Consider the following 14,022-nt stretch of genomic DNA (forward strand, 5'->3'; position numbering starts at 1 on the left):
CCCAAGATAAATCTTGGAGAATGCATTCTATACATCTACCGCCTACAACAACATCGTAATCTATAATTATTATCTATCTATTAATCTGAAATTTTTTGCAAAGATTTTTCTATTTAAAATTTTACATAAAGCATATTTTACGCGACCGCCCTGCGGCTGTAACAATTATAACATACATACAAGATAATAGAAGCCAAACTATACAGACTGATATATAAACGAAATTAAAATAAAGCAAAAGGTTTTTAACTAGATTAAAAAAAAAAAAGGAATTTAATCGATATCCTAATCAAACAATAATATTCTACGCATTCTTTTTATCTGTTCACGTCCCGCCATTTGTGTTTTATTACACTTGTTACCTTTTACCCAGGTTGTCTGAAAGAGATCACTAATAAGTGACAAAGCTACACAATAACTTGTAACTATTTCTATTTCCATAAGTTGTTGTAAGGTTTCCTGGGTTTACAAATGTATAAGAGCGTTAAATAAATAAATCGTATCCGCAAATTTTTAAAATAACCAATCGAATCACAATTCATGCACGCCCAGACATTTCACAAATCGGTTGGGACGGAAAAGCTATATAATACAAAGTAAAAAAATGATTAAAATATAATTCAAACATTTTACAATCAACCCCGTCCATCTCAAACGACACAATATAAACATAAGAATTCTATTCCTGTTCTATGTTTAAAAAGATCCCAACAGATTAAAAAGGTCACAAGAACGTTCTATAAAAGCACAATGAAAACATGTTCAACTCAAACAAAGCAATAGATTTTAAACTAAATCGAGAACATCATATTATATTAGACCTCAATTGGTCCTAAATATTGCACTAAACATTCTCATGACTATTCCAAAATAATCAAACAAACACGTTTGAAAATAAAACACCAATACAGAAACCGAAAACAATATCAACAGATTTAAAAATGGAACAATGGAACGTCTTACTTCGAGACTTCGATTCTGTTTCCATTAGCTACTAGGCGCTTCTAGAATGTTCTAGAACGTTCTCGAACATTCTAGTCGAGTTCCAGCCGCATGCTGGGCGCGAGCGAGCCGCATTGTATCTTTGACTCCTTCAGTTTCCCGAGCGCGTTCTTGAGATCCTCCATTGTGATCGGCCTCATTGCGTCTGCGTATTCATCGTCCGACTCCGACACGTTGGATCTGCTATCCTTTGACTGAAAATATGTTCAATTATCATTAGCCTACATAAGTTTACATTTCGCAGGGATTATAAATTTTATCTTTTCTTGTGGTTAATTAAATAACTGATTTTTTATTAAAAAAATATTAAATATAATATAGTCATAAGAGTACAGATCCATGATGCAGGTACAATGTTTAATAAATCAGAGAAATCTCTCACTTTTACAACATCTTTTTTATTATTATTTTTGAAATAACCTCAACACTGAATTGAAATACAACAACCATCTCCTTCTACCACCGTTCATTTATTTATCTATTTTCATTCTAACATTAACCTCGCATGACAAAGGCATGGTTAACGTTGAAAAGGATTTTTTTTCTATTGGAATATTATATAAATATACTAGCTGACCCGGTAAACGCTTTTCTGCCTCATTCTTATCATTAAGGGATATAAAAAATAGATGTTGGCTGATTTTTAGACCTACCCGATATGCACAAAAAATTTCATTTGAATCAGTCCACCCGTTTCGGAGGTGTAAAGTAATTAACATTGTGACACGACAATTTTGTATTTATACTAATATTATAAAGCTCAAGAGTTTGTTTGAACGCGCTAATCTCAGGAACTATTGGTCCGTTTTGAAAAATTCTTTCAGTTTTAGGTAGCCCATTTATTGAGGAAATTTTAATCTATACATGTACCACGCGCGAAGACGGGGCGGGCCGCTAGTATAAGATATACGTTACCATCTCGTCCCTGGCGAGCTCCTCGCGCGCGTAGTCCCGCACGCGGTACACGGCCGCCTGGCGGCACACCTCGTGCAGGTCGGAGCCCGAGAAGCCCTCCGTGCACGCCGCCAGCCTCTTGTAGTCGATCTGACCGAAACATTACTTCGTATTGAACACGGTTTAGCATAATGACGCGCCCTCGTCATCAAATAAGAAAAAAAAAAACAAATTATCACGTATATATTAGCTTCAACTGTTTGTTTTTGTACAAGCTTTAGACTCGATGTTGACCCACGTTTAAGGATCGGTGACGATACAATAATTTCATGGGTCCACCTTATTATCTTGATCAGCATTGCTAGGACTTTGCAGTAAGTAATACAATTTAGTTAATTTTATTAATAAAAGGTGTTCATGTTTTACGGTATAACAGTTCAGAGATATGTTGATTCATAAATGTAGAAAACTCAACATTCAATCAACTATGACTCAACACAGTAATCAACTGTTGAGATTGAGATGTGTTGAAATTGTTTAGAAATGGTATTCAATATGTATTTGTAATATCTGCAAGATATGTATATAGTACACGGCCCACATCAGCAGCTACAGTCTTCTATTGGGGCTTGCTAAATCTGTTGGTTACCATTATACCATAATTGACTACACGAGGCCATATTATTCTTGCATCCGAAATCTACACCAGTCCAGCCCGACTTTTACACCATACGGTCAAATACAAGTTTTTTGACAACATCACATCTCTGAAACAGCTGGACCGCAATCGATGCGGGTGCACTCACGTCGGCGGCGACGGGCTCCTGGTGCAGGATGAGCTGCAGGATGCGCTCGCGCTGCGGCTCGCTCGGCATCGGCACGTGGAAGGTGGCCGGCATGCGCCGCTGGATCGCCTTGTCCAGGTCCTGCGGCCGGTTCGTTGCACCTGCGCACACAAACACATGCAAGATATTATAATCATGGTACAGTACTATAGCTGCGCGTGCGCAACACATTAGTCACATATATAAGATTTGTTTGTTTCTTTCGTTGAAAGCGCAATTAACAGCAAAAAGCTGCAATTACTGCTCCGATTATAAGAATTATTTCAGTTAGTGTATAGCCAATTTATTCAGGAAGGCTATAGGCTATATATATCATCACGCTGCAAGTTGGAGTTAGTCCAAAGTTACTATACCACGCGGACGAAGTCGCGGGCGAAAGATAGACGAATTATCAAATGAGGTATGACAATAGAGTATGGATAGTTTTCTACACATGTTATAACAGTGGGCTTGCAACAGATGCATTGCTGTAAGTACAAGCTTTATGTAGTGGGACAGCTACATATTGTGCCTGTGCATGACAACTTAGAGAATACAACTGTGATTGCAGCTAATGAAATTAAAATCTACTAAAATGTATACTTTACTGTCAATAAACATATTATTATAATTTATTTCATAATTTTAAAACCATCACTAACCCATGATGATGACCGTGCAAGACGGATCGGTGATGAGGCCATCCCACAGCGACATGAACTGAGTCTTCATCATCGCGGTCGCCTCGTGGTCGTGCGCCGTTCGCGTGCGCAGGAACGACTCAATCTCATCTGTAATATTTATATGTTATGTATCAGGGATTTTATAAAAAGGAAAATATAATTAATAAAAATAATAGTGTAATAAATTATAGCAACAAATCGAAATTAGTTCCCAAAACAAGTAAAATATTGTTTAAGACTTGAAAGTTTTGAAGCAGACTCAATTTTTTTAATTTTTTTTTATATTAGAGTTTCGCTTTTATTGTAATTTTATGAGTATATTTTCTTTATACATTACTATATATTACCTGACGCTATAATAGTTCGAAATAATACGAAAACATCTCAATGAAAGTACATATAAATGCGTGACCAATGAATTTAATCACAGATGAATAATATGCAATAGCTTATAACATTTCGTCATATAAAATGTTTATTACTTTATTTTTCTCTTATCATTTTATGTCAAGATACACAAAAAATACCTTAAATTAAAGAAATAAAAATCATCAAAAAAAAATATTATGTTATGTTATAACGTGACAGATTTTAATATGTTAGTGAAATTCCTTGTATTCACATCAAAACACTAATTTGAATTAACATTAAGTTTTAAGTTATATAACTGGACCATTTCAATTCAAAATTAAGCTTACCTAACTAGTTAATATATGATTCCAAATACTCACCAATAAACACAATACAAGGCTGCAATTTAACAGCCAGACTGAACACAGCGGCAGCCAACTTCTGGGTCTCTCCGTACCATTTGTCAGTGAGAAGAGATACGTCAAGGTTTATGAAACTCATATTCGCTTCCTTGGCTGTTGCTTTGGCGATTAGAGTCTTGCCGCAACCTGAAGAAATGGAATAATAGGTTTATTTTTAATTTTGAAAATACAGTCTAAATTACATCATACTATGTTCAAAAATTCATATCTATTAACCAATTTTAAACGCGATTTTTCGCTATATTTACTTCGACCCAACCTTTCCAACACCTTATAAACTGATACACTTTTTTTACAATAAAACTTAACAAACTTGTAATTTATTTTATTACCGAATGAGACTGATCTCCAAAATAATTGCAACAATAAGTGATAATTTGTTAATATTATTTTAAAAAATTAATTACCTGGTGGGCCATGTAGCAGGACACCTTTGGGTGGCTGTGTGAGTCGACTGTCAGCAAATAATTCCCTCTTCTGTATCGGAAGTATCACAGTCTCCCTCAGCTCTTTTATTAGGTTGTCCAGACCAGCTATGTCCTTCCAGTTAACCTGCAATATGTATTGTACATTATATTATTAGACTACCATTTAGAATGGACATCATAGAAATTGTATACAATTCCCTTGTAGAAATCGGTAAAAAATAAATTATATAATATAAAAAATAAATAATAATACAGAATGCCTAGCACTAATTTAACTACAACAAAAATCTAAGTTACAAGTATTTGCTCAAGTTTAAATAGAAAACCAACTTGAACTCACATTGATTTCATCGGGCACCACCAGTTGAGAAGCAATGATCATCTCATGATCAGTCAGCTTGTCGAGGGCCAGTGCGTGCTTGCTCCCCAGCCCAGCTCTGGAAGATATCCTTAGTACATGCAAAATCTATATTCCATATGACTGTGTTGTACTACAATAATTTTTTTTTGGTTGTTTTATTAGTAATGTATGTAAGTGAAACCTAAAATATGTTTAAATTAGACCAATAAGATGTCCTATCATACCAGTGATATATTCCAGAGTATCTATTTGATTTTATTGCATGGCAATTACATTTAATTACATAATATTGGAAAGTAGTGGTGGCTCAGTGGTGAGAACCTCTGACTTCATAATTGATAAGTTGGGGTTCGAGACCGGCGAGTGTGCAGGAAATAAAATGATTTTTCAATTTATCTGCACATGGGGATAACATCACCACTGCTTTAAACGGTAAAGGAAAACGCAACAACAAATAGATAAAAATTCAATCAAATTGTAATAATAGAGTACTAAAAATTTAATGTGTTGTTACTACATAAGGAATCAACCTGAATTTATGACATTTAGATGAAAGAATGACTTTATTGATGGGATTTTAATATGGAGTTTAGGCATGATTTTTTTTAATTAATAATAAGAAGGTAAATATTGGCATTTGATGGAGCATAAAAGAAAAACCTTATAAGAAGCTAGATGGTCAAGTAGAAATTAAAGATTGTAGATAGACAGTTGTAGATAGTATGTAGTAAGCAGTAACCATTTACTGCTATCTTAATATATTTACATATAACACGTGTAAAACTGGGCACGAAACTTATTTGGCATGGATTTTAGCAGCGAAATCGTACAAGTTATAATGTTATAAACGCCAAAAATAACGGTAAGAATACCATAAATAGGTTATGATGTACATATTGAAATCGTACATTATTTTAACGGAAGTTCAAAATTATCAATAATAATAAGCGTGTTATGCTTATTCTATTTTTTGTGTGTATTTTATCAGATTGCATAAGAACGAGTTATTATTTAATAAGACAAGCTGATATTGAAAATCGATACGTACTTGCGTAACTGCTCCCGCGCTCTTTCCTCGGCCTTTTTTCGGCTCTTCGACGTAGGATCTATTTGATTCACTAGCCATTTAATTGAAAAGTATGTAACTGCAGACACAAAGGCCACACGTATTGCCATTTGGAACACATCGTTCCTTGTAAATGCAGACCCTTCCACCATCATGCCGTTAGTGAAATTTATTAACTATAAACTAAAAACTGAAAGCCGTTAACTAACCAGTAATACTATGAATTTATTGAGAAAAAATTCTTAAAAACAATTCACTCATCATCACACATCTCCAATTCATGGATTTTAGTTTCATAGACAAAATTATTTGAAAGATATTTTTTTCCTTAAATACAAGGGTTGCCACCTTGGTTGCAACCGTTGGTCTGTAATCTGTATCTGTATCTAGTATGTAGTGAGTAATCTATGTCTGTTTCTTTGCATCTTTACATCACAGATTCTTTGCATTTTTGGATTCATTTTCAATTTCAAGAACATAGAGGTGAAGCACAATGAGCAAATCGTTCGCAAACTCTTCTATTGTGTTATATTTAATATATTTTTGTTTCAGTATTTTGTCACAAAATGAGATCATTATTATATTGGTTTGAATTCATTGTTTATTGATAAGCTTTTTTTAGAACTCCCCGTGATCAAGCTCGCTGTAAAGTGTTCGCTGTTAATATAAAATATCTTGGGTACCAATACATAACATGCGTTCCATTCTTTACTCACCAAGTCTTTCAATCTTAAAAGCAAATCCATTCTTCACTCGCAAATCGAATTCTTCAAAAAAGAGAGAATTTTCTTCTATCCTATTTTTCTTTATGACACCACAGATAACATAATACCTTGTATAATATTATTTTATCTGTGATAATACTATACTTGTAATGACAGGAAGAGATCCACTATTTTATATATATAGTGTTGGCACCACTGTTGTCATTACCATGTGTCAATCTCATGTGTGCATTTCCTTTGACCATTTCCATTGGCTATTTACCTGTCATAACAAAAAGTATAACCTATAAATAGGACAATAATTTGTACTTTATTTGGCTATTAGATATTCGTCAATGTTAAATCAATATGAAAATGAAGAAATCAAAAGCAACGCCACGCCCGAAATTTGTGAATGTTCGTAAAGCTTTACGCAAGGAGAAAAGACAACTAAAAAAAGTTCATAGGCAGGAGCACTATTTGAAGAAGAAAAATGAACCGATTTATACTGCTGGTCGATTTGTTAAACGACCAACTGATACACAAGACCCAGAAATTGAAGTTAAGGTAATTGTATAAGTTTAACATGTCTTTGCTCTTGTAAAAATGAAAGCTTTATAAAACGGCGGGGCCAATTATAAAGTTATAGAATACATTTGGTTTTTGTACGCCTTTCATGAACCGGTACAAATATGCTTTTCAATTTCCACAAGCAGTTCGCCTCGGCTTCACTCAGCAAAGTTGCAGCTTTCTAATGGTGAAAGAATTTTTAAAATAGGTCCAGTAGTTTTTCTGTTTATCCATTACAAACAAACTAACAAACAAAAAATCAAATCTTTCCTTAAAGAATATTAGTATAGATAATAAAAAGCTTTATTTTAAAATAAACAGTAATCATCCAGGAAATTGTCAAATTTGAAACCCAAAATTCAATATTAAAAAAGTGATTAATGAAACATCCAACTTTCGCATGAAGGAATGTAAATTAAAATAAAACATCAAATCATAGAACATAATATCTTATTTTAGAAGAAGAAAAAAAAACAAGAAACTGGTATCCATGATATTCTTAACCGTGAACGGAAAAAAGAGCTCAATGAAGCAGAGAAGTTGAAATCTCAAATGGATGAACAAAGAAAAGAGATTCTTCTCAGGGCCAATGAGGATGAGGATAAAGTTATAAAGAAATTAGAGAAACAACTTGGATTGAATAAGTCAAAGAATAAAAATAATTATTTTGCTGATGATGGGCTTGATTGTATCCTTTTCAACTTTATTAGTTTCATCATATTTGCATTTCATATATCTTACTTTTGAATACTTATACCTGCAGTATTTAACTGATATTCTGATTAATTGTTTAAATTATAGCAACCACAACTGATTTGTATATATAATATACCATTTTTATAATAGTACTATGTTACTATTCTGTTTTATATATTTGCTAATTCCACAAATACATTAATAATTCTTATGCTACTCATAAATCCTTAACCTCCTTAATTTTTAAAGATGTTTTAGAAATTTGTGACAGAGCTACCTCTGAACAAATTGTTGCTGCCGAGAAACATTTGGCTGAAGTGGATCAAGATTCAGATTTTGATGAAGACCTAGCTGCTGTCACTGGTAAAGATTTAAAGAAAGATAAAAAATCCAAAAAGCAAAGTATAAATAAAAAAGAGATGGATGAAAGTGAGTTAGATGATGAAGATGATGATCAACCACAAAGTGATGAAGAAGCAGGTGAAGATGAAGAAAGTCTCCAGGATGAACAACTAAGTGATGAAGCAAGTGATGATGACATTGGTAGTCATGAAAGTAACAGCGATAATGATGAGGACATCGAGGATAGTGAAAATTCTGCAGATTTAGAAAATACAAAGGCTAATGATAAGAAAACCAAACCTAAAATGGTTAAGAGTATAGAAAAAGTTATATCAGAAGAGGAACTTGGTAAAGTATTCAGTGATGATGAAGTTTCCCATCTCTCTGGTGATGACTCGGAAATGGAAGATAATGAAATGCAGAGCAACAATAAAAAATCTAAAGAAAAAGAAAAACCAGATGTTTGGGAAGATATATATGGAAGAAAAAGGGATAAAGAGGGGAACATTATAAAGGTAATTTATATTTTAATTTACTTATAACTCTCTTATTCCTGCGTAAAAACAGTTTTGTAACAAGATAAACTAGGTCTTTTCTGTAAAAGGAGACCAGATAATGCTTTTAAATTTTGTACGTGATTTCAGGAAGAGAAAGGAATATACATTCCGCCGCATTTAAGAAACAAAGATTCCAGTTCAGAAAAGGAGTTGGCTCAATTGAAGCGACAGATTAAAAGTAAGCAATGGTATCCCATGTTTTTATTAAGTTACATAATCAACTGTTGTTCCTCTTAAAATTACCGTTGTTTATGGGTATAATTATAATAAACCTGAGCTTATACAGGCTTTAAGAAAATTGCAATTGACAAAGTCAATAATACTAAGTTATTAAGCAAAAGTATACAAATCGTCATCTCAATCTTCTCAATCTTGCCCTGAGCTTTTTTACAAGAATGCAAAGGAAACTAAAGTGATCTTTTGTCTTTTATTTCTTTGTTAAACTAATCAAGCTATCCAACCCATACTTCCTTTAGCCTAAAGTTTAATATATATAAATTATCGAAGGAAAAAAAATCTTTTTCAGGCATACTTAACAAGCTAGCCGGCACAAATCTCCACTGGGCGTGCACGTCCATAGAGAACCTGTACCTAAGCAACAGTCGTAACTCCGTGAACAGTGCGCTAACTTGTCTATGGCTAGACGCGACTGTAAGTGTCGCGAGCACGCCCGATCGAATGGTCGCGGAGCATGCGGCGTTAGTGGCGGTCTTACATGCAAATGTGGGTTCAGAAGTGGGTGAGTGAGGGGCTTTACGTTAATTTTCTCTGAATGTATGTTGTATCCATATAAATAAATACATTAGTCTTCTGGTTGTATTCAAATTGTTATGAAAATAGTAGTTTTAGTCAGAAAATTTTATGGAAACCTACTAATGGGAAATATTTGTATTCATATATGTAATTTCAGAATGAATGTGTATTTTCCACTTTTTAATAGATTTATCTAGTAATTCTTTTTTATTCTAGATAATAATAGTAAAAAATAAAATTATTTAATAGTAAAATTAATATTATTGTAAGACATTTTTTTTTTCATTTCAGGGGCACATTTTCTAGAAGTGCTCTCCAAACAGTTCGATACGATGACGTTAGATGATCAGCCAATGGAAGACAAGAGGCTGGACAATCTGGTCTCATGTCTGGCGCACTTGTATAGCTTTAAGGTTTGATTTTAATTTTAGAAACTTCGATTTAGTGATACAATAAACAAACACAGTTTATTTCTTACTAGGTTTCCTCCCGGGCAGGTAAACAAAAAAACAGTCCCGGTCTTCGACCTGTGTAGTTCCCAGCTTCATGGAACTTACAGTTAACTATCCTATGTCTTCTCTCAGGCCTCAAACTATCTTTGTAATAAATTAAAAATTAAATGCGGGCATAGACAGACAAGTTTATTCATATTATAAAAAACTGGTAATATATATATAATTTGTCATTATGTATTTCTCAGCAAAATTAGTTTATAACTTTCAGATCTACCACGCGTCCCTTCTCTACGATATCCTGGGGCGTCTAGTGCACGACCTAACCGAGAAGCACATAGACTGTGTACTAACTGCCCTCAGATGTGTTGGGGGTGTTTTGAGGAAAGAGGAGCCTCTTGCTTTGAAGACTTTCATACAAGACACTCAGGGGAAGATCGCCAAGTTGAATGAGAAGGCTGGTGCTGGGTGAGTGGGGAAAAAATGTTGGGTAAATGGTATGGTTGGCTTTTGTTGTTGGTGTAAAACTTGATGGGTTCTTCGTGTTTTAGTAGATGATGTAACTAACTATAACACGAATAACACTTGATTTTTATTCATTAGCTGTTGTCCGCGGCTTAGTCAACATTGGCAAAGAATATAACAGTTCTCATACATGTGACATTTTTAATGTAGCGCCATCTATCGGAATTTATAAATTTTGGATTGATTCAAATACGCTTCATAATTTATCTTCCCATCCGTTACGATATGAAAGAAGGACAAACAAACACACATTCGCTATTATTACATTACTAAGGACATATTACATATTATGTATTAACCAACATGTATCAATGTTTAAATTAAATATTAATTTTTCTCTCAAATACCCCGTAAAATAACATTAAAGTGTATCTTTTATTTTATATCACTGTTTGAATCATAAGTAAAAATAGTTCTATATAAAAGTAATTCCCAATTATTTGACTGTTTTAACCATAAATGTTAAGTCAAGCCTGTGGGTTTCAGGTCGCGTATAAAGTTTTTAGTAGAAGTGTTGCTAGCTGTGAAGAATAATAACCTGTCCAAAATACCCAACTACGATCCCACTTATGTGGAACATTTGAAGAAAATGACAAAAGCTGTTGTTCGCAAAGGGAACTATGTAACGCCTCTGAACATACGATTGGAGGATTTGTTACGAGGTTTGTAAATAAATAAATAGTATAACACAAAAAAAATCGGTTTTATGTTTTTTTTTTGTTTTAAGTAAAACTTTTTTCTTCTATATTAAGTGTCCAATCATCCTCGCATGTTGTCCCACTGCAGGGACACTGGTCTTATTAACTTGTATTACTTTTTTTGAATAATATGTGAGTTTGAAATCTTAAAATAAATTGTTTTTTTTTTAACTAAAATTAAGATTAAACCAAAAAACTAATTATAACAAAAAAAAAATATAACAATCCCTTGTTTTTCCAGCTCACGAGCGCGGCAAGTGGTGGGTAGTGGGTTCCGCATGGGAGGGGGAAAGGAATGTAGAGGAGCCGGTCAAGCGTGTGCCGGCTCACGACGAGAAACTACTGCAGCTCGCGCGCGAACAGAGGATGAACACTGATGTTAGAAGGAGCATATTCTGTGTCATGATGTCCGCTGAAGTAAGCAATTTTTATAAGCTTATAAGCATATATAACTTATTAATAAAACAGCAATTGGTTTGTGTGAAAAAAAATCCTTTTAAAAATATTATGATATTCCACTTAATAAAATATAATCCCTTTTTGTTTAAAATAATAAAAAATTTTGATATAAAAAATTATGTACCTTAAAAAAATTTTATTCTGTATTTCTATATACAATTCTTATTAGAAGAAATTCCAAGTTCCAATTGGTCTCCATTATTTCGAATTTCCAGGACTACATGGACGCGTTTGAGAAACTCCAGCATCTGGGGCTTCGAGGTCACCAACAGAGGGAGATAGTTCACGTGTTGCTGGCTTGTTGCCTTCAGGAAAAGATCTACAACCCGTACTACGCCGTATTGGGCATGAAACTGTGCGATACTGATAGGAAATACCAGGTAATTTCGCACTCAATTATCCTACTATCCTTCTAGACCTACTAATATTATAAATGCGAAAGTTTGTAAGGATGTGTGTGTGTGTGTGTTTGTTGCTCTTTCACTCAAAAACTACTGAACCGATTGCAACGAATTTGCTACGTAGATAGCTGGACAACTGGAATAACATATAGGCAACTTTTTATCCCGATATTCCTATTCCCGGATACGGACTTCCACGGGTGAAATTGCGGGGCGCAGCTAGTATTTTAATATATGCTTTCTGTTTTTTTCCGTGGAGCATACAATTTTTTATATCATGGATGCTTATATCTTGTCAACTGTTTAAGTAAAAAACCTATTTAGAAATATCTATGTACATTATTTTTAGGGATCATCCAATGACACCTTATTCTTGGTTTCGTGTTTTTATTCCCCGGCTTACTGTATAGATAGCTTCATCAAGGTTTTTTTTAGTGTTGTAAATAATTATTAGTCCAATTTGATATTGGTTTATCACCAAGTAAAATTTTGTCAAAGTTTGTATATGATGGTGAGGGTGATATATGCACATACAAGCCGACGAACAGAAAAAAATTACCACTATTTTTGGGGTCTAAAAAACATTCAAAATGCATAACAATACCTCTGTTTAAAAAGATTTTTATATGACAGAAACGGTCTGGTTTATTATAATATGTATAGGAGACTTGTTTTGTTCTCAGCTTTCAATACAATACTCAGTATGGGACAAGATAAAAGAATTAGATGACTTGTCTAAGCAGAGCATGAGTAACTTGGCGCAGTTTCTTACTCACCTTATAATGGAGAAAGGACTACCATTGTCTGTTTTAAAGGTAATATAAAGTAGTAAAAACGAAAAGTACATAAAAATGTATAAACAAAATGTTTGGTCGAACAATATAAATTTAGAATTTTTACTGTTTTGTTTCCGATTCTCTAAAAATTTAAAAATATTCCAACAAAATAAATATTTAGAAATTATATATGTATATACTTAATATATTCCTAAATCACTGAAATAAGATAATGAGGTTTTTTTCCAGATTATACAATTCTCCGATCTAAACAAGCGCACGGTACGTTTTATGCGTCAAATATTGCTAGCAATAATAATGAATGAGGACTTGCAAGCCTCTCTTGAGGTATTCCATAGAATATCGAAGCCGCCAAAATTACACATGTTTAGAGAGAGCTTGAGGTTATTTATCCAACACTTTTTAATTAAAAACGCTGGCAAGAAAAGCAACGTTTTAAGCGAGGGTGATATGGCAACTCTGAAGGATCGAAGCATGGAGGTGGACAAAATATTGACTATGTATGAGAATAAGTTGAGATTTTAATAAACTGTTTCAAATTATTTGTGATGTTTTTTTTTATTGATATAAATTGACATTGTTTCTTAATCGTTTAATTTTAATGAACAATAAAGCGAGTTTGAATGTGAAAAATAAAATTAATGATTATAGTAAATTTTAATTTTCTTCATACTTTATCGTACTTTAATCGCATTAAATTATATAAATTTAATCACTCATGCCATTGAGTGATTAAATTTATATAATAAATATAATATTAGTATTCGTTTTGCTTCCCCGAAAACGATAACTGCCAATTGATTATAGGTACCTTATCGGTCGGGTGGCAACGTGCTGTCTCTACGTCTGATTTTTATCAAACCATAATAGACACGAAACATACACACCTAAATCAGATAGCATTATTAAGAGGCCGACGTTATCAATGATCAAATATTCGCTAGACAGCATTGTATATGTGGATGATGGTAAAAATTTATTGACAAATGAACTTATGCACTTGGAAAACAACTCAGATCAGTGATATTGTAAGTAAA

General features: G+C 33.4%; 2 protein-coding genes across 3 annotated transcripts; one reads left to right on the top strand and one right to left on the bottom strand.

The window, feature by feature from the left end:
* Positions 1-6: 6 nt before the first annotated feature.
* LOC119840079 (ATPase family AAA domain-containing protein 1-like) lies at positions 7-6,337 on the bottom strand. Of its 2 annotated transcripts, none has more exons than XM_038366584.1 (8): positions 6,014-6,337; positions 4,945-5,041; positions 4,584-4,728; positions 4,135-4,302; positions 3,383-3,511; positions 2,703-2,842; positions 1,918-2,046; positions 7-1,196 (listed from the first exon to the last, which is right to left on the bottom strand). In XM_038366584.1, the coding sequence occupies exons 1-8, from the start codon at positions 6,184-6,186 to the stop codon at positions 1,035-1,037; spliced, it is 1,143 nt and encodes a 380-aa protein (XP_038222512.1). In that variant the 5' UTR covers positions 6,187-6,337; the 3' UTR covers positions 7-1,034. The 2 variants fall into 2 exon arrangements, with proteins under 2 accessions (XP_038222512.1, XP_038222511.1); XM_038366583.1 differs by having other exon boundaries at positions 4,945-5,053.
* Positions 6,338-6,965: 628 nt separating this feature from the next.
* Positions 6,966-13,527, top strand: LOC119840075 (nucleolar MIF4G domain-containing protein 1 homolog). Its single transcript, XM_038366577.1, has 12 exons — positions 6,966-7,302; positions 7,765-7,993; positions 8,251-8,858; positions 8,988-9,078; positions 9,427-9,639; positions 9,945-10,066; positions 10,377-10,573; positions 11,117-11,292; positions 11,570-11,745; positions 12,003-12,167; positions 12,872-13,003; positions 13,214-13,527. Exons 1-12 carry the CDS (start codon positions 7,105-7,107, stop codon positions 13,508-13,510), a joined length of 2,604 nt encoding a protein of 867 aa, XP_038222505.1. The 5' UTR covers positions 6,966-7,104; the 3' UTR covers positions 13,511-13,527.
* The last annotated feature ends 495 nt before the right edge of the window (positions 13,528-14,022 follow it).

Source organism: Zerene cesonia, chromosome 5, assembly GCF_012273895.1.
Source record: "Zerene cesonia ecotype Mississippi chromosome 5, Zerene_cesonia_1.1, whole genome shotgun sequence".
NCBI classification, from domain to species: domain Eukaryota; kingdom Metazoa; phylum Arthropoda; class Insecta; order Lepidoptera; family Pieridae; genus Zerene; species Zerene cesonia.